The following is a 23720-nucleotide window of genomic DNA, read 5'->3' as shown; positions in this document are numbered from 1 at the left end:
TCCACCCACACCCCCACACACACATGCACACTAAGCCAGTTCATTTCAAGGGATTTCCCGCTGACTTGATAGTGATACACATATGATGAGCTAATCTCATGATTCCCCACCCAGAACCCTGAACCCTAACCCACCATCACTTAATCAACATTTTTATTTTTTTACTGTAGTAACCCAAATGAAGCTGTTCTCATAAAAATGTCACAACACAAACTGTTGTATAGTATGATAACATCACTGTATCACATATGTTTCTTATGATCTGATAATGCAAATACTATTTAGTGGTCAAGATATTGTTATTCTTTTTGAGGTTTCACACATGAATGACTGTTATCATGTTACATTAACGTTATATGATGTAATAATTTGTTGTTATATAAGACTAATTCCTTTATAAAGATGCATTATTGCAATTTTACAAGGTCAATTGCATTAAATGAATAGTTTAACATTTTGGGGAATATGCTAATACATTTTTTTTTCTCCGAGAGTTCAATGAGAAGATCACTCTCCTGTGCATTAAAGGGATAATTCAGGTGTTTTGAAGTGGGGTTGTATGAGCTACTTATCCATAGTCAGTGTATTACCTACAGTAGATGACGGTCGGCACGCCCCCAGTTTGGAGAAACAGACAGGAGTTACCGCACGGAAGCAAAGCAACGTACTGCTGTGGACGAGGCCGGCAGCAAAACGTATTTTGACGGTCATCTACTGTAGGTAACACACTGACTTAGTTATGAGTACTGAGTTATTATTTATTTGTCGTAACCTTTGTCTTTTAGTCAGAGCAAATCAGGTCAGTTGAACATCAAAAAAATGTGAAATTTGTCTACAGGCAAGCATAGCAATTAAATGGGTTTTTTTATGGGGCAGTTTGTTCAAAGAAATTAATATTTTCTTTGTAATCAGTACCATACTATATAGATATATTTCCAGGAAATGTCCTAGAAAATGATTAAAGTGTTACCGAGATCTTTACATCTTTTTGTTAGTTATATGGTCTTTATGAGTGCAGAATTACCAGAGTGACATTGAGGTCAGACGTTTGCCGGATGACATCAGCAGTAAAACGCTCCCTTCATGACTTCATGTTGAAGTAGAAGGGGATTTTTGGTCCCCCGTGTTGAGAGCACCGCCCTTTGTTCTTTGTTGGCTCGGTCAGGTGATAACCATCTCTGCTGTCCGGCTCTTTGATGTTATGAGGCTGGCATTTCCAGCTTCAACAGCAGCTCTGTGCCCGCTGCCCACCTGGAAACCCCACCCTGGTTGATATAACACGCTGATGAAAGAGAGACGGCTAACGAGGCTACGACGCACAAACTGAGAAAGTTCACAAAGAGCTGTTTTATTGAACTCCTCTGAAGCTGCTGTGCCTTTCTTAAACTGAAATCTTTCTACAGAATTTGCATCCCTCTATAGATGCATCCCATGCGACTTTGATTATAAGACAAACAAAAAGCATCATGTATTCGGGTTGAGCTTTCTTCCATCTGCACACACTGATTTAATTAAGATCCCCAAATATGATCTGAAGATTATGAGTCATGGTGATGACCTTCAACTAAACTGGTGAAAACGAACATCAATTCAACTCCACGTCAGGGCGACATGACTCACGAGTGCATGCAGACAGATACAAGACACCAAACGCTCAAAGATTAATGGCATATAATCCAAAACAGAGTACAGGAAGCACATACTGCTGTGTAGGTATATATTTAAGGCAGCTGTGTAGTGCAGGCAGCATTTACATTCATCCACCACCAACGTCTAGCTTTTCTTTGTCATCATGAACGCTAGTTATACTGTACATTTTCACTTTGACCAACTTCTAAAGAGTCAAACACAATATTAAGGTAAAGACATTCCTCCAATTAAAGATGCATCAAATTTAATTTAGCGCGCTGATGAGTAGTGTGTAGGCCTGCTGGTAATCTCCGTCACACTGGTCCAGGATGTCCTCTAGAAAGACTTTGCTGTAGTCTGGAAAGCTGCTCATCAGCCTCATCAAGGCCCAGTCATACTCGGGCTCTGGAAAGCACACAGGAAAGAAATAACCCTCACAGAGATCAGTTTGTTCATCATTGTTCCCCCTGTTGAAAGAGGGTTCTTTGATTGTCATGACATATACAGTACAGAGCACAGAGTCATTCTGCAGTCGGACACACAGTTTATTCTTTTCGCCGAGAGCGACTCATAGCGCCAAGTTGTACATCGCCAGTAGCAGACATCATTTCTGTCTTTTATGGTCCTTTTATTGACGTTTCAGCCACCGCAGTCATCGCCTCTATTACCATCCCGCTATAGGCGAAGGGCTTTTAGGATGTGCGCCACTAAACGAGGCCTCTGTTGCCGCGTTGGCCTTCTTTATTAGTTTGGTAAACAGAGACTGCTGTCTTTTGAGCTCCTTTACCTTCACTGTTTGTAGACTGCTACCAGGCCGAAAGTCCCATGAAAAGATGCTTTGGTGAAGTGGCGCTCGACGTTACATCTTTTACCGACTGGCATGCTCGCACCGCAAATGAGACGCACACATTTGTCATTCACATTTGTAAAAAAAAAACAAAAAAAACCTCTGTTACCCATTCCTCATGAAAACAAATGAAAAATGAAAAGTCTTTTATTGGCCTGGCTATTTTCTGTCATTGTCAAATCTGGTTTGAGCTTCCTAGTCTGCTAACATCGCCTAATGTTAACGGCGTCACTCATGTAACCAAACTTGCAGCGTAACTCATTTCATTTTGTGTCAGAAGGAGACGGGGTGTCTGTGACTTTGATTGGATAGAAATTTAAACAAGTTTACAAAGGGACTTTGAGCCACTCAGAAACTGGTAGCTCACAAGCTACTTGCTGGAGACCCCTGAGCTAGTTTGAATCTGTTTTGTTGGAGATTTGCGCACACAATATGTGAGGCAATCCCCAAAAATGCTCTTTTCCTCAGCTATTTGGTTAAAAATGCTCTAAAAGGAGAAGGAAAAGAGGGATTCTACAGACTGCAGCTTGGAAGCTTTTCTGTCTGACCGCTTTGGCATCTTCCCTACAACTACCCACACTGCCCGGGATCAGACTCACGGTGGCTCTCCCTGGATCTATCTAGGGCCGGAGATAATCAGAAATGCAGGCCTGGGTAACAGCGAGGGGTCAGACTAGAGAGGCCGTCACACAACCAGGCAGGAGATGGCTCGGGCAGGTAGTGACGGAATGGAAAGACGTGATCAGCATGCTGGTAAAATATAGACTGCGGGGCTGGCGGATGCAGCCTGACACGGATTAAGGATGTTGTGGGATTCCGACATGCAGACTTGTGCCCGCAGCACAGCGGCAGTGGCAGCAGTGAAGGCTTGAGATATTTTTGGGTATTTTAGCTTTAACCTCTGACTGGTGAAGTCGCCCGGCTGTGGCTGCTGTTTGGATGGGGCAGTTAGTCAGGCTATAAGGTACTACAAGAGTCTTACCACCAGACAGAGGATGACTCATAAACTGCACGACAAGACTTGTTGACCTCTTTGACCTGTCGGCTACAGTAGAGGACAACTGTAGTGCTTCTGTACTGTATGACTGGCAGTCTGTGGTAACCCAATACATGACATGTTATCTGGCCCTTTACCCGTATCTGTTTCTTTAGCATGTTCATCTCAACATAAGAAGCGTGCATGAATGGAAATATACAGTTAGATGTTAGTTAAATTAAAGAATTAACAATCGGTTAAACTTCTATCTAACGTCAACCATCAACTGAAAATAACAAGCTCCCTGTAACTTTAATGTAATTTGAATTGATTCATTTCAACAATTAATCAATTAGCACAATTTCTGAGCATTTTTGATTTTATTTAAATTTAGTTAATTTATTATTAGTATTTTTTTTTGCATGTATCTGTGGATGTTTTTCATTGCGGTCATTTACTCAATACTCTGTTGCACTTTTAGTGTTCAAAGTGATTTGGATTAATACTTTTTCATTTATTTTCTTTTTCATATATCAGTATTGAAGATGATTATTAATAATATTATAACATTACTATTTATTATAAATAATATTACTTGATCCAAGGGAAACCTTGTCTGTGCAACTCTGTCTCCCACAAAATTACATTCCCGTATAACTAAACTGTATTCTCAATTACGTTTCGAGGGAAACATATTTTCTCCTGGAATAGTTTTGCCGTTTTATACACATGGTTAACGTTATAAATTGAAACAAAACAAAAACACAACAACATTAAGTTTAGGCAACAAAACTACTGGGTTAGATTTAGTAAAAAAACATCATGATTCGGCTTAAAATGACAACGTTTCACACGAGACACAAACGGCTGTCTCCTGAGGGAAAGTCCAGTGTTTGTTGGACCCATTCACCTCCCAACCCACCCGCCACTAGTGGACTTTCTTGCTTGTTATACTTATTACTCCACGTAACTTTCATTAACGGACCCTCGATCTACTATGTCACCTGCTTTGCGCATCGCTTGTTGTACTACGTCACTCGCTACGGCCGTCCTCGGACTTACAAACGTATTTGTGATACGTCAAAGACAAACGTTTTAAGAGGGTGGAATATAGTCTAAAACTAATATGGATCACACTGCGTATTAAAAAATAAAAAACTGAAGAATAAAATACAGAAAGAATGATTCATTACATGCTCCATGCAGTAAATACTTAACCGCAGCAGGTAACAATGTTCTGTTTGTGTTCTTTCTCCTGTTGTGAGTGGCAGGTATTCATTCAGGTGTATGGCACCCAGTCAGGTATCACACTCACTGTCAGTTCAGGCCAATTACATAAGGGTGGGACGGCTCTCGTTTGGCTGCAGGCCGAGAGTCTGTCAGTTTGGTCTGGGTTCAGCGCTTCCAGAGAATTTCTCCTCTCTGTCTGACAGAAGCCTGATGACATACAGTGTGTTTGTGTTGGTGTCAGGCTTTTATGCCCATGTTCTCTGTGTCCCGTCTGCAAACTATGCTTTTAAAATTAGTTTGATCAATTCAGTCCATAGTAAGTGAAGGTTTGTGCCCAGAAGAAGGGGAAATACTTTCTTACTCACACTTATAGACACACACATTTCCCACAAGCTACAAGTATGAGCAGGATTTGCCTGCCAGGAGCCACAGTATCACTGCGTACCACGCATAGCTTCCTGCCTACATATTTGAAGCACGTAAAGCCTTTGATTTAACGCAGACTAAACAGACAATCACCGTCCTTCTAAGTAAGGATGAGGTGGGCAACTCTTGTCACATGTTTGATTTAGGTTTGGTTAACCAGCAACTAAAAAAGCGTGAGAAACAGTTGATGCTCACCAACTTCCTGTGTCCAGTCGTAGGAGCTCTGTTCTGGCTCTGGGTTCAGTTGTCCAGGGGGGTCGGACGGCTGCTGTCTTAAGTCTTCAGGGACCAAATAGGGATTCTCCCAATCGCCTTCCTCCTTTATCTCTTTCTCGCTCCCTCTGCTTCGACCCTCGAGATTGTCCAGGAAGGCCGAGTTCACCCTGTCAAAATATAATGAATCAAACAAAATGCTTCACATAAACCAATCTAATGCTGTACTTTATAACTTCACATGCTGCTAGGCTCTAAATGGTAGTGAGCGGGGATGTGTTTGACAGCTTTTTAAACTTCTATACCCGCTAAAATATAGTGAGGTCAGTAAACTGCACACTTAACATTCAGCGATCCGGCCAGTCTGTGCTGGTTTTATTCCAAAAGGATGAACAAAACAAACGATTAATCTTGTTGAGGCCGCAGCATTTATTCATTCCCATTGAGTCCTCTTCACTTTCTTTTTTCTGCACTGATGTGCTCCAAGTTTAGTCTGCTTTTACGTTGGAGACAGAACCATAATTAAATAAAACGATGTGTAGGCCTACATGTTGTACGTACCTGCTGTGGTCCAGCTGTAAGTCTCCCACACTTCTCAACTCTCTCGGTTTACTCTCCGCGGCCTCACTCTGACAAAACAAGATTATTCAACGTATAAAGGAAAAGATAGCTTGAGGTAATAAGCCCTTGAGAACTCAGAAAGACATCTTATCTGTATTAACTGTAAAGGTCTGTATCAAGAGCTATACCCACAGCACTCCTGATGAATAAATGGAAAGTGCAGCCTGCAGTATAGTGATGAGGAATGTAGTTTCGGTGCTTTTTGACAGTTGGGTGTTGATCTGTACACATGACTGGCGCTGACAGTAGATTGTTATTTAGTTCCAAACTAATGTGAGTTCAACTGTCTGGGTATACTGACAGTAATATGACTCAGTCGGTCGGTCCACCACTTTGGTCCAGACTGAAATATCTCAACAACTATCGGATGGACTGTCATGATGAAATTTGGTCCAGATATTCATGTTCCCCAGAAGATGAATCCTAATCACTTTGGTGACTTTGACTTTTCATCTAGCTCCATCAGCAGGTCAGATTTTTTTATTTGTCCAATACATTAGTTTATGACCAAATTACAGTTCAACAAGTCCACGGTCCGGTTCGTGTTGCGGTTTTTGGGTCACAGTTTGGTTTGTTTTGCACATTTGGGAGAAAACCATACCCATTGGAACTCCAAAATATATAGAGATTGATTGATTGATTGATTGATTGATAGTATATATATATTAAATAAGGAAGGCTACTTAATGGTCAAGTAGGCCCATGTTCAGATAAGGATATAGCACCTCGTCAAATAATTAGCAGGCCTGTAATTAATAGCGGTGCGACGGTTCAATGAGCCCACGGTTCGGTTTGTACGTCATTGAACGATTCCGTTTTCATATGGTTCGGTTTTGCATCCACCAAATATATTTACCCCAAAAACACAAGACAAACATACACATTATTCTTGCTCAACATGAAAATGTTAGCATTGCCATTGTGAGCATATTGGCATGCTAACGTTAGCATTTAGCTCAAAGCAGCGCTGTCCCAGAGCACCCAGAGCTCGCATGGCTGTACAGTTTCATTATTTATTTCTCACTCAGTTACACATGTCACATCTTGAACCTGCCCAATACAACCTCAGTCTGATCTTTCTGGGGGATTATAACTTTGCTAAAGGGCAACGCTGAAGTGTTTATGAGGGTGATTAAACATTTTGTTTAGACCTCAAGGATCAATGCATTTTGGTGAATGACACTGAATATAAAGATAACTTTTGTTTGTTTACATGGAAACTTCACGGGATGCCTTTAAGGGTTCGGCTGGGTTTAAGGTATTTGGAGATGTTCCATCGTATTAGATAAGATCACTCTCTAATAATCAGGGTGTGGAAGCATTGCAACAACAAACGGGAATACACAGCAAAGCAAATACAGGCAATGAAGGTATGAACTTGGCAAAGTGACAAACACAACATGTGCAAGCAGGGAACTATAAAGAGGATTACTGCATTAAGGGTGTGAGAAAATAGCAGTATACGCAGAGAAATATCATACAAACATTTAAAATGATCATCCCCAAGGGAGATGAATAACAAAAAGAAACGAAGGCGATTAGAAGTTCAATGAATTCCCTGTCTTGTGCAATAACCAGTTCTGTTTATCTGTGAAGCAGCTTTCTAAGAAGAGAAGTTTTTAACATCTATAGCCAAAATTACTCAATGAAAATGTGATTACAACCCTGATTTATACTGAGAGAAGTTCATGTACACACGCATCTCCCTCATGTTCACTCTCCCAGAGGAGCTAATGGGTCAGGGAGGAGGTTATTTAGGATGGCACGAGAGGAAGAAGGAACACACAGCCCACCTGTGTGAACACTCTGAGCTCCCATCAAAGCTTAGCATAAAATCTCCCACTCACACACACACATCACATATGTACACACACACCACACACACACACACACACACACACACACACACACACACACACACACACACACACACGCCCACAAATAGAGGATATGAAGGGGAGGTCAATCTGTCTTATGGAGCCATTGTAGAAAGAACAACAGATCCCAGGGTCCCAGTAAGAACCACATCAAAAAGTTTGACTTTTGCTGCTCGGCAGCCGCAAGCTTTCATCTCCTAATCTGTGACGTCGATCTGAGAGAGCTGCAGCCTGGGAGAGTCTGGAGAGGAGAGGAGAGGAGAGGAGAGGAGAGGAGAGGAGAGGAGAGGAGAGGAGAGGAGAGGAGAGGAGAGGAGAGGAGAGGAGAGGAGAGGAGAGGAGAGGAGAGGAAGGAAAGGAAAGGAAAATGGGTAAGGAAAGGAGTGTAGGCATGAAAGGGAAAGGAAATGAGAGTAGATAGCTCAGGAGGAAAGGAAAGGAAAGGAATGAGAAGGGGGAAACAAGAAGAAGAGAGGGAAGGAAATGAGAGGAAAGAAGAGGAAAGGAACGTAGGAGAGGAGATAGGACAGGAGGAGAGGGATGGAAACGAGAGGAAAAGAATGAGAAGGGAAATAGGTAAGGAAAGGAATGAAGGCATGAAAAGGAGAGGAGAGGAGAGGGAAGGAATTGAGAGGAAAATACTTAGGAAAGAAAAGGAGAGGAAAGTAATGATATGGGGAAAGGGTAAGGAAAGGAATCTAGGTATGAAAGGACAGGAGAGGAGATAGGACAGGAGGAGAGGGAAGGAAATGAGAGGAAAGAAGATGATAGGGAAGAAAAGGAGAGGAAAGGAATGAGAAGATAAAAAGGGTAAAGAAAGGAATCTAGGGATAAAAAGAAAAGGACAGGAGGAGAGGAGAGAGAAGGAAAGAAGAGGAGAGGAAAGGAAGGAGAAGGGGGAAAGGAATGTAGGCATTGAAAGGAAAAGGAAATGGCAGGAGAAGGGATAGGACAGGAGGACAGGAGACAAAAGAGGCTAGATGAGACAAGACAGGAGAAGAGATGAGACAGAAAGGAAGGAAAGGAAATAATGTAGGATTGAAAAAAGAGAAAATGAAGGGAGAGGAGACAAAACAAGAGGAGATGAAAGGACAGGAGAGGAGAAGACCTAAGAGGTGAGGAGATGCAATGAGAGGAGATAGGACAGGACGAGAGGAGACAAAAGAGGCAAGATGAGACAAGACGGGAAAGGAAATAATGTGGGCAAAGAAAGGAGAGGGGAAAACAAACAAGGGGAGACAAGAGGACAGAAGAGGAGAAGACGTAAGAGGTGAGGAGACAAAGCGAGTCGAGACAAAGTGAGATGTGAAGGCGGGAAGAGGTGAGTCTTTGTTGCTGTCTGTAACCGTGGTATCATCCGGTGAACCGTGTAATCCATTTAGCCTGTCTCTCTGTGTGTGTGTGTCCGTCTCACCATAAAACAAGAGACTTCTTTATTACAGTAACTGACTGCGTTCTGTCTCTTTCTCCACCATAGTTTGACCCAAGGTCTCACTCTCTCTGTCTGTCTCTCTGTCGTACCACCAAGCAGCCTGGTGAAAGATTTGCATCAGGTCTGTGTGAGAAAAATGGAGAGTGAGAGAAAAAGAGAGGCACAACAATGAGAAAAGCCCAGAAAGAAAACATTTCCTCTGTCCACCGAGGGAGCTGCGTGTGCAGTTTTAACGCTGCTGCCAGTCACCACATAATCCGCTCGCAGCGCGTCGTTTCCTGCACACTCTCTTCTTCTTCTTCTTCTCTGGTATAACATCACTATGCTGACAGACACCCGGCTGGGTGGAGGAGCGCAGACACTATTAGCACCGTTTTGCTGACAGATAAAACCTATAAACAAAGTGATTTCATTAACTGTAATACTACATATGTCATATACCGCCTGTCTTCTCCATGTGAGGAAGGCTTTTTCTACATAGGACGCACAAAAAGACGCTTGAGAGATTGCCTCGCCAAGCATAAATATGCTGTCAAAGTCAGGAATCGCGACAACCCCATGACTAGACACTTAAGCCCAATTTGATCTCAAGTGGGCCGGACCAGTAAAACCATTGCATAATAACCTATAAATACATCCAAATATGTCCCTTTCTTTAAGAGTAAAGAAGCACAAATTCTGAAAACGTTCACAGATAATGAACAATCCATTTACAAAACAGATGATGAGCAACCTGAGATGTATCGCTGACCTCTCGGATATGACAAAAATCAGACTGCTGTTTACTCAAACCTACCAACAATTCAGTTATCTTCTCTATTCTCAGTTGTCCTGTGCAAGCTCTTGTATTTTCCGCCATGAGGAGTCCGATTGTGGCGCCGAACATTATGTTCTTTGAACGCTGAAAGACGCTGTGAACACGTCAAGCACACTGGCTTCCCATTTACCTCTACGAAGAAATAGGAACTGGTCTATTTTTCTTGCACTTTTCTCCTTTTTGACAAAGACATTGTCCACACCTGCATGAACAGTAGCTTGACAGTGTTGTGTCATGTAGCCGAGCCTGTACGGAAGCATGTGGGATCTATAATAGTGCATCTAGCATGGGCAGGGCGTGCTACTCTTATCAGGACAACGCGACCCCCAAATAGGAATAGCAGTGCATTTTATTGAAAAATTTGAATTAATGACTTCCCTGCAATTTTTACACTTTGCAAACTCATCCAGTGGGCCGGATTGGACTCTTTGACGGGCTGGTTCTGGCCCCCGTGCCCTATGTTTGACGCCCCTGCCTTAAACTATCCTGGTCTTAATGAGGATATAGACTTTACTGTGTTATTTCTTTGTAATATTTTGTAATATTATGGTGCTCATGTGATCGCCTCCCAGTGGTTGTTGATACCATATGAGTGAGGTTTTCAAGCCCTGACGAAGACCTACAGTGGTCGATGATTTAGCCAGTTACAATAAAGGCTTTTTAATAGACACGTTTTGTATTATGGTTGAATACACAGAGCAACCAATTATCTCTCTTTCCAACTATTAGCACCGTGTCTGCCTTTCTGACAGGAGCTGTCATCACTCTCTAATAAATGTATGTTTTCTGAGCTAAGAATAACCGTGACCTTCACATTTTATTGCAGCTATTGTTTGTAAGATTTATAGCTGCTATTACCCCCCCAAAAAAAGATGTTGATTAAGAGGAAAGTTATTCACATGCCCCCTTTGACTGACGAGCCGTGTGATTGGCTGGTGAGGAGCTTGGGTTTCCTCCAGGTACTTTTACTAGCGCAGGTCATTCCACTCTATTCTGTCTTCTGCAGACTCCTCACGGTCGTGTCATGTTTTGTCTCTGTCTCCGCTCAGTGTGAACTCTGGGAAGTCCCTTGAACTCCTCCTTCCACTCATTCCCTCCCAGGAAAGCTAACAGGGAGAGAGGAAGAGGGGCTGAGAGAAAAGAGAAAAGGAAGCAGGGAAAACAAAAGAGAGGGAAAGGAGCAGACAGACAGACAGACAGACAGACAGACAGACAGACAGACAGACAGACAACACCGAGAGGCGAGAGAGAGGGAAATCAGTGGCCTATTCCTGTGTGTATTTACACTTCCTTTTTACTCGACCATGAGCTCGCTGCACTGCTGTGTGCCCCGGCTCTGACCAGGAGATAATTGCAGGGGGATCTGGCTCCTCGCCCCGCCCGGCCTACTGGGGATACCGCTTAATACCCGCGCTGCCCCGGACGATGAAAACTCTGCACCCCGGAGTATTTATTCAGAAAACAGCTCACAAAGGCAGATCTATTGGTGTGAATTACCACAGAGCTTCAGTCTCCGACCTCACAGCCACAGATATGAGACACTGAACCCTGGGACCCATGGAGCAAGTGTGTCCGCAATGCACACACACTGATGTATATAAACAAAACATGTGAAAGCACATACAAGTTCACACACATATTATGTGGTCGCTGGCTTACCCCGCATGACGTGTGTGTGGCACTGCTGGATGCCAGTGGACCTGGGGCGGTCTTCTCAAACCTCTGCAGAAAACTCTCTCTCTTCCTGCAACAAATACGCACATTACATCGTCACATTACATGGAAACACACACTAATAAACAAGATATGAAGGAGTATTTGTTTACTCCACAGAACGCTCCACAGGCCTGGGAAGCTCAATCCCACAAGGTTGACCAAGTTTGTTTGTCCCTCCCTGACGCCGCTCACAAGCATCTGATCTGCCGTGCTGCCGTCCCACTCCATCCCCTTAGCCCCGTTTTCTAAATCTCTTCATTGTTTCCTCAGGTTCACAGATTGGTCTGCTGTCTCTGATTTTTGTTTCTCTTGTCAGGAAGCCAGAGATGCTACTTGACAAGCCATTTCCCTTCAGAGCCGACCATGTTTAATATTATACATATTACATTCCAATAACATCTCGACTGTCGGGGAAATTGATTTAAAGTGGTCTGAAGCTGTGTTGAACAATACAGCATGAAAACTTTGTGCAGACAGAGGACACTTTAAATCATTACTGTACATACATTCATTGTATTATCCAAAACCTCAGGCCAATTTAAAGAGGCACTCCACTGGTTTTACATGTCAAAGTCAGCGTGTGAAAACCGTTGTATAATGTCCTCTGTGGCTCTGGAGGAGCTTCGTCAAATCTGACAAAAGTAGTTAAGTGACATTACCCAGGTATCCCATCTTAGGCCTTGTAATATATATACAGTGGAAACAGCTTATGGTGACGGTTACAGTGATCAACCACTTTCTAGGGCTGTCCTGAATACCATTTTTGGGGCTTTGCTGACAGATATTTGAAGCTTCGCAGAGCGGCGTGGCAGGCTGACATGTCGTATCATAGTCAGCCCTAGCGCTAGCTTTCACAAGCCAACATTTAGTCCGTTTCAATCAAACTCTAGTGCGTGTTGTTGTGAACGCAGTAATCGTACTCTGGTGCAAACCAAAACGCACGCTATCTGGGCGGGCATCTGTTGAGATGGACACAGGTAAACGACCTGGACTTCTGCAGAAGTCCGATTTTTGTTTGACATCTGGGCTGAAGAGAACATACAGAATACGCTAAATAAAGTCCACAAAAACAGAGACGTTTACAAAGTCATTGGCGATAAACTGGAGAAGGGATTCGTGCACACAGTCTATCAGTGCTGAGTCAAAGTGAAAACACTTTAAAGTCCTCGATTCCCTGCATAGAAGTGGCAGCTCTCGAGATGAAAAAGATAAATTCGCTCTTTGCTACACGCCTCTCAGCAAATTAATTTTACTAATGTGGTCTGCTTTAATTTGTGCACTTTGAAACCGAACCAGATTAAATAGAAAACGAACCAAAAGTATCAATTTCACTCTGATTCGTACTATGGCTTGTGAAAACGCCCTAATAGTAATCAAGTAGTCTGCTTATAATGTTCATTTTGAGTCTTTTTTGTTTAACTTTCTTAAACTTTTTATAACTTTTTAAAACTTTACTCCCATGATACTTTGCCTCGTAGTAACACGTCTGCTTCCGGCCTGATACCTGAGGCTGCTGCTGCATTGAAATATCCGCTGTGCAGAGGATTGTGGGTCAGAATAGCAAGAAAATCAGGCTGGCTTGCAAACTGCAAATTACGACCGGATGTAGTAGGACATCTTGGTATGTTTGTGTATCGGGACATAGTAATCTTTATCGTATGGGTATTGGAACGCACGGTTGGTGTTCCTCAGGCTACTGTGTGTAGTCCTCTCAAACAACGAGAAACAGTCACGGCGGCTAGTGATGGAGACAGAGAACAAATGCACACGGGAAAAGCACTTGTGGTTGAAGCCGCCCTTGATACAGCTGCACTGTGTTTTGAAACAGTCAATAAAATTCAGTAAATAGTGAAACTGCCCGTTTCATTACTTTATATTTCTGTAATAAATACACAAATGTCAATTAAATGGTAATCTGCATGAGAAAAAAATAAAAATAAATTGGTTATAATCCTCTTATAGTGATCAAGTAGACCCAGACGGACGTGATCACTATAACAGGTTTCCACTGTATTTTTTTTTTTTTTAAATCTGTGTTAAAGACGGGAAGTTAGAAAAGACATGAGCATTTACCAGGCGGTAAAAATCAGTCATCCTACTGACTTTTCCTCTAGTGCCACCAGCAGGTTCACATGTGGCTTTGAGTGAACTGTTTCAATACTTTATTGGAAGGATTGCCATGAAATTTGGTTCTTGTTCACACATTCACGTTGCTCCAGCTGCACTTTGTGTTTAACACTAATTAGCAAATGTCAGCATGCATAACACTCTAAACTAAGATGAACATGGTGTGCCTAAGTACGGCCTCACAGAGCAGCTACGTTCCAAACAACATACGTTTTATTTATACTTTTAGTACATAGGCTACTGCAGCTGCCCTTACAAAGTACACACTGTTGCATGCAGTATGCATACAATTGAGACATACTACTTCACACCATGAACTTTGACCCTCTTGCTCATATAGGCCAAGATGTGCTGCTCAGATGATTGTGGGTCGGAAAAGCCAGAAAAGCGTGCTGGCTTGCATACTGCAAATTACGACCGGATGTAGTAGGACATCCTGGTATTTTTTGGCATTTGACATACATGTATTGGGACAGATTAAATCTTTTTCTGGGATACTAAATACTATGCTAGTGTGGGTACTGGAACGCACAGTAAACCTGCATAACATAAGCATGTTAGCCTGCTGACATTAGCATTTAGCTCAGTATGCCTAAGTACAGCCTCACAGAGCCGCTAGCATGGCTTTAGACTCTTAGTCTTGTTTACTTTGTCTCTTGCAAGTCACCCAACTTTATGGAGGTGCACAGCTCCTTCAGTGATGTCTTCCCAGGAAATCCTTTTTTACATTAGTAGAAAACCGGCATTAAAACTGCTTATAAGTTTGAAAAGGTAAACGGGGTCCAATCAGAGGTGAGGCTCATGTTGCCGGTTTTCATGCTTCACCTGAGATTTACACCTGATATTTTTCCTTTTTTCTCCCATGAGAAAATGCAGCTTGCTAAAACTCCAGTGATAATTATAGGTCGGCAGAGGACAAGACATTGGGCGCTTCCTTTTGTAAAGTTCTGGAGATTGTGCCATCCGATGCTACAACTGTGACTAATATCCAATGCACAGCAAGAATGAACACAACACGGCTCACACAGAACAACACGATACCGCACGCGACAGTGATGAGACCCGAGATAACCTGATCCAGGTCTGACCTGGCGCGACCTGCCTGAGCTCCCCTGCTTCTCCTGTTGTCCATTCTGCATCACAGTCGGCGGTCTCCCCACAGCACACAACCGGATGCATGGCGTGCAGCCACAATACAAGTATTTTCCATTACACAGTTACACATTCAACATATAGACAGTATGGTATGTGGCGGCTGGGCTGCGATAATTGTGATGGAATTTGCTATATCAGGATAAACCCCTTGAGATGTATCATCTCGTTTTCAAAAGGGGTCACAAACGAAAACTGACAAAAGAAGTGGAAAACAGAACAGTACATGACACAATGTTATACAACACAACATTGACAAAACAAATAACCAGACAAATAATAAACTTAATAACTAAAAGGGAGGAAAACAATAGAAAAGAAAAAGATTAAAACCGAACAAACGAACAATGATCAACCTCCAAATAGAGAGAGGAACAGTTCGGCATTACTGAAAGCATTGGCAGTCTGTTTTAAGATAAGAAATGTTTAAATAAGCGAAATGATGACAGAGAATGAATATTTAAAGATAACTTATTCCAATCAGAAGAAGCCCAAAACATGAAACTATTTTATTAACTTCTTTAGATGCTAAGGGGACTATAAAGAGGATCTGATCAAAGCATCTTAGTGCATAATTTGATGTACTTTATAAGAAACAAAAGGATCGTTAATACATTTAAAAACAAATTGATACCAGCGAAATTGACGTCTTACAGTATATCTAAAGGGAGTCACCTGAGTGTGTCTTACATTGTGCAATGGTGTGTACAAAAAGAACAATCTAGTAGAGTCTGTTATATATTACATTGAGGGGATGAAGATCAGTTTTCGAGGCATTCTGGTTAACAATGTCAGCGTAGCCCAGTATTGATGGTACAAGTTGTGAAACAAATGTCTTTCTAATATTAAATGTAAAACAATGTCTGGAGCGATACTTTCTGAAGAGATTTACCGTCGTTACAAGTTAAAACCAAAGAGTTGGATTTGGAGTTGATTACGTTTTTGTTTTATTGAGCAGTAATTTGTTAGCTGACAACCGAGTCAGTCGGGACGGCGTTATCAACTGTAACCGCCGTATGAGAGCGGTGCAGAGAGGCGGCCGTGAGCTAGCCAGTGGGGCACGCTCACATGCACTAAAAAGCATGCGCGGCCGGCCCGACAATGTCAACAAAGTAAGAAGAAGCTCTGATTGCAACACACACAGAGGGAGAGAGACTTCACTCTCTGCTCAGGTAGACATTACTCCTCTTTATCTTTACATAGACAATAGTTGTAATATGAATGCTCCGGATATCAAATTTAGCACATTTAAGGCATTATGATAATTGATTATAAATATGTTTTTCAAACACTTTGGCAATGGAGCAGATAATTGAGATATGTCTGTAGTTATTGGGATCAAGTGCGTCACCACCCTTGTGCAGAGGAGTAATGCGTGCATGTTTCCAAATAGCTGGTATATCAGATGTACATAGAGAAAGATTAACAGACATCAATAGGAGTTATTGTCTGAAAGTAAAATGCAGATTAAACACGCTTGCAATAAGAGGGATCATTCAGTATTTTATCAGCAACTCTAAATTGACTAGCAGAAAATTTACAAGATGTATTAAAAATGTTTTTTATGTTGCTCCAGAATTGTTTAGGATTTTTGAAATTATTACTCAAACATTCTTCATAGTAATTAGATTATCATTTCAGACGTGAGTCTGGCTGATATTTCTTAAGAGTCTGTACGAGGTCACAGACACGGGGGTTGTATGAGGTACTTATCCATAGTTAGTGTGTATATATATATATATATATATATACAGTATAGTATATCACCGCACGGTGACAGTGATGAGTCCCAAGTTAACCTGATCCAGGGCTGACCTGACATGATCCTGGTTGAACTGCTCCTTCCTCCTCTGGTCGTCCTGTCGCCTCTTCTCCTCCAGGCGCTCCGCCTATAATGCATCACACACAACAGTCACACCACAGCACACAACGGATGCATGGCGTGCAGCCACCGTGCAAGTATTTTCCGACATGCAGTTACATATTCAACATATATGCGGTATGGTATGTGGGCTAGGCTGCAATAATTGTTGTAGAACATATGCAGTACTCTGGTGCACTGTAATTACAGATATTGACATATACACTGCATGAACACACTTGCAGTGTGACTTGCGGCTGTCTTACATGAATAACATGACTTTCAAGTTTATGATAAACAATGTCATTATCTGCAAGATCAAGCATCTTAGAAATCATCCTCTATCTTATTTTATTTTGTACTAGAGCGAGTGCCAGAACGGGCTGATTGCTTGCCCCCCCCGAAGTGCTGTTTGCAGCCTTGTTGAGAACCGCGGTATGGCTGCTTGCAACCGCCAAGTGTGAAGTTGATTGGATGCAACGGTTCTCAAGACATGTGAAGGGCAGTCATACATACATATACAGACAGATTATTTTCCTTACAGTTAGATGATGCTGCTTCAGCGCCATCTATTGGCCAAATGGCACCAAATTTGTCATGATCACTCAAACATCATATCTACACGTGTCTACCAAATTTGGCTGCAATAGCACAAATTGTTCAGGAGATATGACATTTTGTTTTTGTAATATAAGCCCTCTCCACAGCATTTGAGCTAACTTTGAGGGCCGGCTACAGCAAAACTTTATGGACCATCAAAAATACAAAAGAGAAACTTTTCCCGACTTGGTCCAGAGATATTCTGTACCAAATTTGGTGACGATTGCTCCATATTTGTAGGAGGAGTAGCAAAAAATCTGATTTGGACAAAATTCAAAAATAAGAGATGCAAATGGACGTGGCCTATGTGGATAGATTCGTTGTTATAGCGCCACCATCTGGCCAAATGGCACCACTTTTGAAACAGCACTCCATGGGATCCCCAGCAATACACCTGCCAAGTGAGAAGGCGATCGGATGAGCGGTTCTCCAGATATGCGAAGGACATACGGAAAGACAGACGTATTCCTCGCATTAGATGTGATATTTTGTAAGATGATACATCCCATTTTCTCAATCCCTTTGTCCTATAAAGAGATATGAATCCCTCTCAGTAACCTGTAATTGCAGTGTATTTCCTGGATATAGAGACTAAAGTCTTTGTTTTTGAATTATATTTTCATTTTGAGATTATATTCTGGCACCACTGACGTGAGCAGCCCGACGATGTAGGCTGTTATAGTATGAATTTACAAAACAAAAAAAAGGCTGGCTGCGTCCAGGAGTGAGGATGAGCTGTAGTATACGCAGGTTGGGTTGTGGTTTGAACACTAATAAGTTTCCACCCGGCATTCATCTCATCCCAAAACTCTCCCAAAACCAGAGTGGATTCATGACCCAGAGGCATGTTTTTGCCAGCGTCTTGTTAGATCACGTCTAAGAAGAGTCGTGTTCACATGCATCTGTTTACTTGCTGGATTACCGGTACATTCCTATGGCTTCACAGAGGTCATGGCGCAACAGGGAAAGGTCTGTGGAATACCGCTTCCCATTAATGACCCTTCCACATACCTGTAGCAGTCCATTAACCGCTATTAGACCATAAGCCGGGCCAGACGAGGAGGAGAACATGTCTGAGACCAGAGTGAGGAGCTGGAAACCCACGAGACCATTAATCAGGTGGATCTCATGGCTTTAGTGCCGGTGGGGTGTGTGAGGGAAGACTCTGCTCTGACACACACACACGGCTACAGATCAGGTGGATGCTTGTCTCTACTGACATCTAGAGGCTAGACATGATATTGTTTCTCACTGAGGGAAGACAAACTGACATGTTTCAAAGGGTCTGCACATCTTCTCACTACTAACACCACTAGCAAGATTAATATCTACCCTTCAAAAACCCTTCCTTCATTTCATTGTGTTTTGTTTATTTGAACGTGTTTTCTTTGGTTGCAGTGTATTTAGCACTAAGGGGCCGCCATATGAGGATTCCCTCAGCTTTCCCGAGAATACGCTTATTATACACATAGTGGCCACTTTATTAGGTACACCTGTACAGTCTCATGCAATCCAATGCAAGTCTTCTGCCATGAGGTCTTAATTTGCAGGTCCGCTGCAACTCTCAGTTTCTTTTAAATCAAGGCTGAAGACTTTTCTGTTTGCTGCTACCTTTAATTTTTCATTTCCTACACTGCACTGTAACTTTTATTCTTGTATTTTATACATGTCTTATTATATTTTAGCTTATTTTAAAGAAATAGTGTGTAACATTTTGGGGGATCTATTAGCAGAAGTGGAATATAATATTCATAACTATGTTTTCATTAGTGTATAATCACCTAAAACTAAGAAAGTGTATAAAACCGTGGTACCGCCAGCCGCCGTCTGACTTCCGTTGCTCCTAAAGTAGTGTTATTATGGTGAGGATGACCTCTGAGTGAGGCGAACGGCGTTACCACGGTTTTGCACTCGGCAGCTCACTACGTCCACTTCTTTTATAGTGTATTGATACACCCTTCAATATAACATAGTCCAGTACAACACCACCTTTAACTATGACCTCAGTAATGAACATATCATTAAATTATACATTTCTGACAATGTCACCAAAAACGGAGCATTATAAACTTCTTAAAGATAGAAGTTATGGCTGGGCTGTTGTTTTGGATTTCATTATAACACAAGTGTACCTAATGAAGTGGCCACTGAGTGTAGATGTCAAAGAGCTGGACTTCACCACTATTCTGACAGAATTCAGACTCAACTCTTGCTCAAACTTGTTATTTGCGTTTCTGCGCTCTGCACTGTTTTGACTGGCGAACACATTTTCTGGAGTCTGTCTGTCAGAGATATGACGTTTTCTATTGAACCCATATAGACCACAATGCAATGCAGCCACAAGACATGCCATATTCTGAGTAAGTGGTGCAACTCTTTACTGGAAAAACACCAACTATTGCGACTGCTATTGCTCTTTCCACCTACTCTCACAAGCCGTAGCTGAGTGCAGCGCATTCCTCGCATGGATTTCTGGGGTTTGTCAAAAAGCACTCTGGGAAATACAGGAAATCACTGTGCTGACTGAAATAGAATCAGATCAGAGGGCTCGAGGGTTCATGTTAAAATAACTCCCCAAAGGGTGTTTAATATCTAAAATGTGTTAGTAATAATAGTTGATTTTCCTCATATTGTAAAGTTTTATTTTGTAATTGAAAAGTAAATAGAAGTGGTGGCGAGTGATTTAAGGCAGTTATTTAATGCTAAATTGAACGAAGCTTTTGCTAAAAGGCCAAAACACATATTCTTGTTGTTTTAATCTCCGTCTCACCTTCTCCCTCTGTTTATCTTTCATCTTCTGGTTCTCCTCCTCCTCCTCTTGTCTCTTCCTCTTGTCATCCTCCTCCTTTTTCAGCTGGAAACAACAGGAGACATTAAATATCAGCCATCGCAGAAAGGAAAAGCACAAGGTAACGCTCTGAAACCTCTGTCCTGCATCTCAAACACGGTATGTTTCAATACATTGTATGCTTGTAATATTCACAAACCATGTAAGAATGACTGATAAAATCAATTTTATCAAAATACTTCACACTCTGAGCTGTATATGAATTGAATGGATGAAAATGATGTGTGATTAAGTACCGTCTTCTGCAGTTTGGCGCAACGTAAATCTGTGAGCTGCTTCGCCCTGGCTCCAGCCAACGTTGCATTACCACCTTGATAAATTAAACATCAGTAAGTAGGCATGTGCATAAGCATCACAAAGTAAGAGTAATGTTATAGTTAAATAGTTGAAGAGGCTATTTGTGTGTGTTGAGTTACCCAGCTTCTCTGGATTCAGGTGCAAAGCGGGGGGTTTGTTTGCCTCTTTCCATCTCTGAAGATCCTCAAGTTCTTTCTGAGCCACTACAGCAACACAAAGCTTCATTAGTTGGCAAATAAATGTCATCGTGTATAAAGATCAAAATAATACAGGTAGGATAGTTGAGAGCAGCAGCAGTGTCAGCCTACTCGTTGTGATCTTGCTTCGCCGAGAGTCAATTGGTGGGATCATGGTGTATCCACTTGAGCTGAGACAGACACAGAAAGAGCTCGTTAGTGATTTAAAGGGATGCACAGATCCAACTTTTTCAGTCCCGATACCGATAGTGATTTTTGGGCTTTGGGTATCGGCCGATAACGAGTACCGATCCGATACCAGTGTTAAATTAATATGCCTCACTTTGTGGAAGTGACTGGGATCATTCTTTTATGTGAAAGGTAACATCTGGCTTGAGTTAAACATTGCTCTTCTAACTTAGTAAAACAAAATGTAACAAATAAATACATAGATATAAATTTGCTGAATTGACATTTATTATTAAAATAATGAATTGTTTACTAGCAACTTGGTAAAAAAATGCAAAATTATTTTAATGCAGCAACAAATTGCTCAAAACTTGAACAGGAATTAAAATACCAGTATATTACGCATATGGTATATAAATATAGAACTGAATTGAATAGATCAGCCCCATTGTCACCGATATCCGATCCAAATATTTGAGTCAGTATTGGCCCGATATCCAGTCCGTATTGGTGCATCCCTAGTGATTGAACGGACCTGTCTTGTTTACTTATTTTCTGATCAGATATTTCCTGGTATAATCACATTTTCGTTACTTTCATTCTGTATTTAAAGGCCAAGAACTTGAACACATTTTTGTTAAGAAGACAAACAAATCAGGCAAGTGTTTCTATGCTATAAGTTGGGTGTACATGACTCTAGTGATTATAAACCCTTTAGTTTTTATATGGTGTATTGAGGCAGCAGGGTTATTATGACCTGAGAGATAAATACAAGCTTTTTAAACTCTTTAGAAAACAAGTAGATGTGTAGATAGATTCCTGTTCTTCTAATGAACTAAACTACATTTGATATTTACACAGCAAAATAGAGTAAACACCAGCATGTGGTGGAATGTGTAACAAACATTTATTCAAATACTGTGCTCAAGTAAAACTTTGATCTCCATCTGATAGTATTTTACTTTTACGCCATTATATTTCAGAGGAAAACTTCTTAACTCCACTACAGTTACAGCTTTCTTTAAAGATTAAGATTTTACATAAGAAATATATATAATCAGTTTATAAAATGTGATACATTGACACCTTGTGTTAAAATGCTGCTTTCATGAATCAGAAATAATAATCCAAGTAGAATGCTTCCTTCAGGTGAGATAGGATTTTTTTTATTATTATAAACTTATTTATTTATTTATTATTTCATAAAAACACAATTTTATACAAACAATAACAGTGACCACAGTCATAAAACAAAGGCAATCAAACAAATACAATAAAGATAGAGCTAGAGATAGGACTCTGAAAATAAATATCTCCAAGCAGCTGTTATTTATCATATAAACATAAAAATAACATTGTATTATTATAGTGAATTTATTTTATTTCTAATAGAAGCTGTTGTTTTTCTAGCCCATAATTAGAATTATTCATATGTTTTCTACTTTTTATTCTGTTATAACACAAAAGCAAAAAGTAAAAACAAACTTATTTGGTTACAGACTTTGTTATTTTGTGTTAAAAACACTTGTTTACTGAAATAGAAAGTAGAAAGTTATGTTTGTAGCCCTATGTGACACAAGCAATTGGGATTTCCGGGAAACAGTGAAGGCACCCTTTCACTCTCCAAGCACGTGAAACGAAAGTGAAACTCAGCAGCAGCAGGAAACTCAATAACATGTTTTTACTAATGAAATATGACCCAAACAGCCTTGAAGAGTTAGCCGAACTAATACTGTCTCTTTCCTGTGTCATATTAAAGTAACACCACATGTCTGTGTTAAAATATTGTGTCAGACTTTTATCATTTTCGTAAAACTTGAACTTTTATTTACTTACTACTGTGGCTGTCTGTCTGTCGCTGGTGGGTTCCCGCCGTCAGGTGCATCTCTGTCCTGAATATCATCAGGTGTCTGGTCACCTGCAGATGTTCCAGATGTGGTTCTCCTGGGGTTCGGCTGGTTTGTTGTGTCTCTTTTGTTCTGATATGGATCCATTATTAACTTTCACTGAGAGATGTTGTGTGTCTGACTGAAACAGGTCTGGCTGCTCAGCTCTGTTGATGATCTACTCTTAGTGTGCAGTTGGATGTAATACAGCAGAGTGGGAGGGTTTTAATGCAATAGTGCCATCTACTGTACAGTAGGTGTCTTGTTATTAAAGGCCCAATCTGTAATTTTGTGACATTTAGATATACAAGCACTGAAGAGTCAGATTAATAAAGAACAATATAAGTGTGTTTTTCAACTGATCTAACTTTCCTGTATACCTCATAACCCGGTACTAAACACCTCAACCACACTGTAGTGGACATTTATCGGTAAAATCAACCTTAAATCAAAGGGCCACTGACGCACCATGAACATGTGGTTTATACAGGCAAAAAGAGTCCATTGTTAATGCAAAATGTATGTGTTTCTGATGGTTTATTTATCCAAAAAGCAAGCAAAGTGTAGTGTATAATCAGCCTTTTTACTGTTATAATATATTTGATTTACTACTGTGTAGAAGGCAAAGGCCTCTGCAAAAACATGTAAGAACATGTTCTCTGTGCAAGAATGGAGAGTGAAAGAATAGAGAAGGCGATACAAAGTGTATAAAAAGAGCATGTAGGATGCCGGGGTTAGGATTCTCCCACTCTGCAGACTGGGTGCCTCATCTCTCGGATACAAAGACGAGGAACTCAAGA

At 41.2% G+C, this 23720-nt stretch overlaps 1 protein-coding gene across 1 annotated transcript; it reads right to left on the bottom strand.

Moving 5' to 3' along the window:
- Nucleotides 1-1327: 1327 nt before the first annotated feature.
- Nucleotides 1328-23128, bottom strand: epsti1 (epithelial stromal interaction 1). Its single transcript, XM_074657694.1, has 10 exons — nt 22871-23128; nt 20978-21036; nt 20789-20872; nt 20609-20682; nt 20295-20378; nt 16879-16952; nt 11728-11812; nt 5883-5950; nt 5304-5491; nt 1328-2034 (listed from the first exon to the last, which is right to left on the bottom strand). Exons 1-10 carry the CDS (start codon nt 23026-23028, stop codon nt 1895-1897), a joined length of 1014 nt encoding a protein of 337 aa, XP_074513795.1. The 5' UTR covers nt 23029-23128; the 3' UTR covers nt 1328-1894.
- Between the last annotated feature and the right edge of the window lie 592 nt (nt 23129-23720).

This window comes from Sebastes fasciatus, chromosome 14 (assembly GCF_043250625.1).
Source record: "Sebastes fasciatus isolate fSebFas1 chromosome 14, fSebFas1.pri, whole genome shotgun sequence".
Lineage (NCBI taxonomy): Eukaryota > Metazoa > Chordata > Actinopteri > Perciformes > Sebastidae > Sebastes > Sebastes fasciatus.
Note: the sequence above shows the minus strand (reverse complement) of the source record. Positions and strands in the feature narration are given on the sequence as shown.

What these genes read in the sequence shown, in the direction of transcription:
- epsti1 (XM_074657694.1), bottom strand. Translation starts at nt 23,028, where the DNA reads ATGGATCCATATCAGAACAAAAGAGACACAACAAACCAGCCGAACCCC. An exon ending in AAGATAAACAGAGGGAGAAG is followed by an intron (nt 16,953 to 20,294) that starts GTGAGACGGAGA and finishes GATGCATTATAG; the next exon opens with GCGGAGCGCCTGGAGGAGAA. An exon ending in TTACAGCTGGACCACAGCAG is followed by an intron (nt 5,492 to 5,882) that starts GTACGTACAACA and finishes ATATTTTGACAG; the next exon opens with GGTGAACTCGGCCTTCCTGG.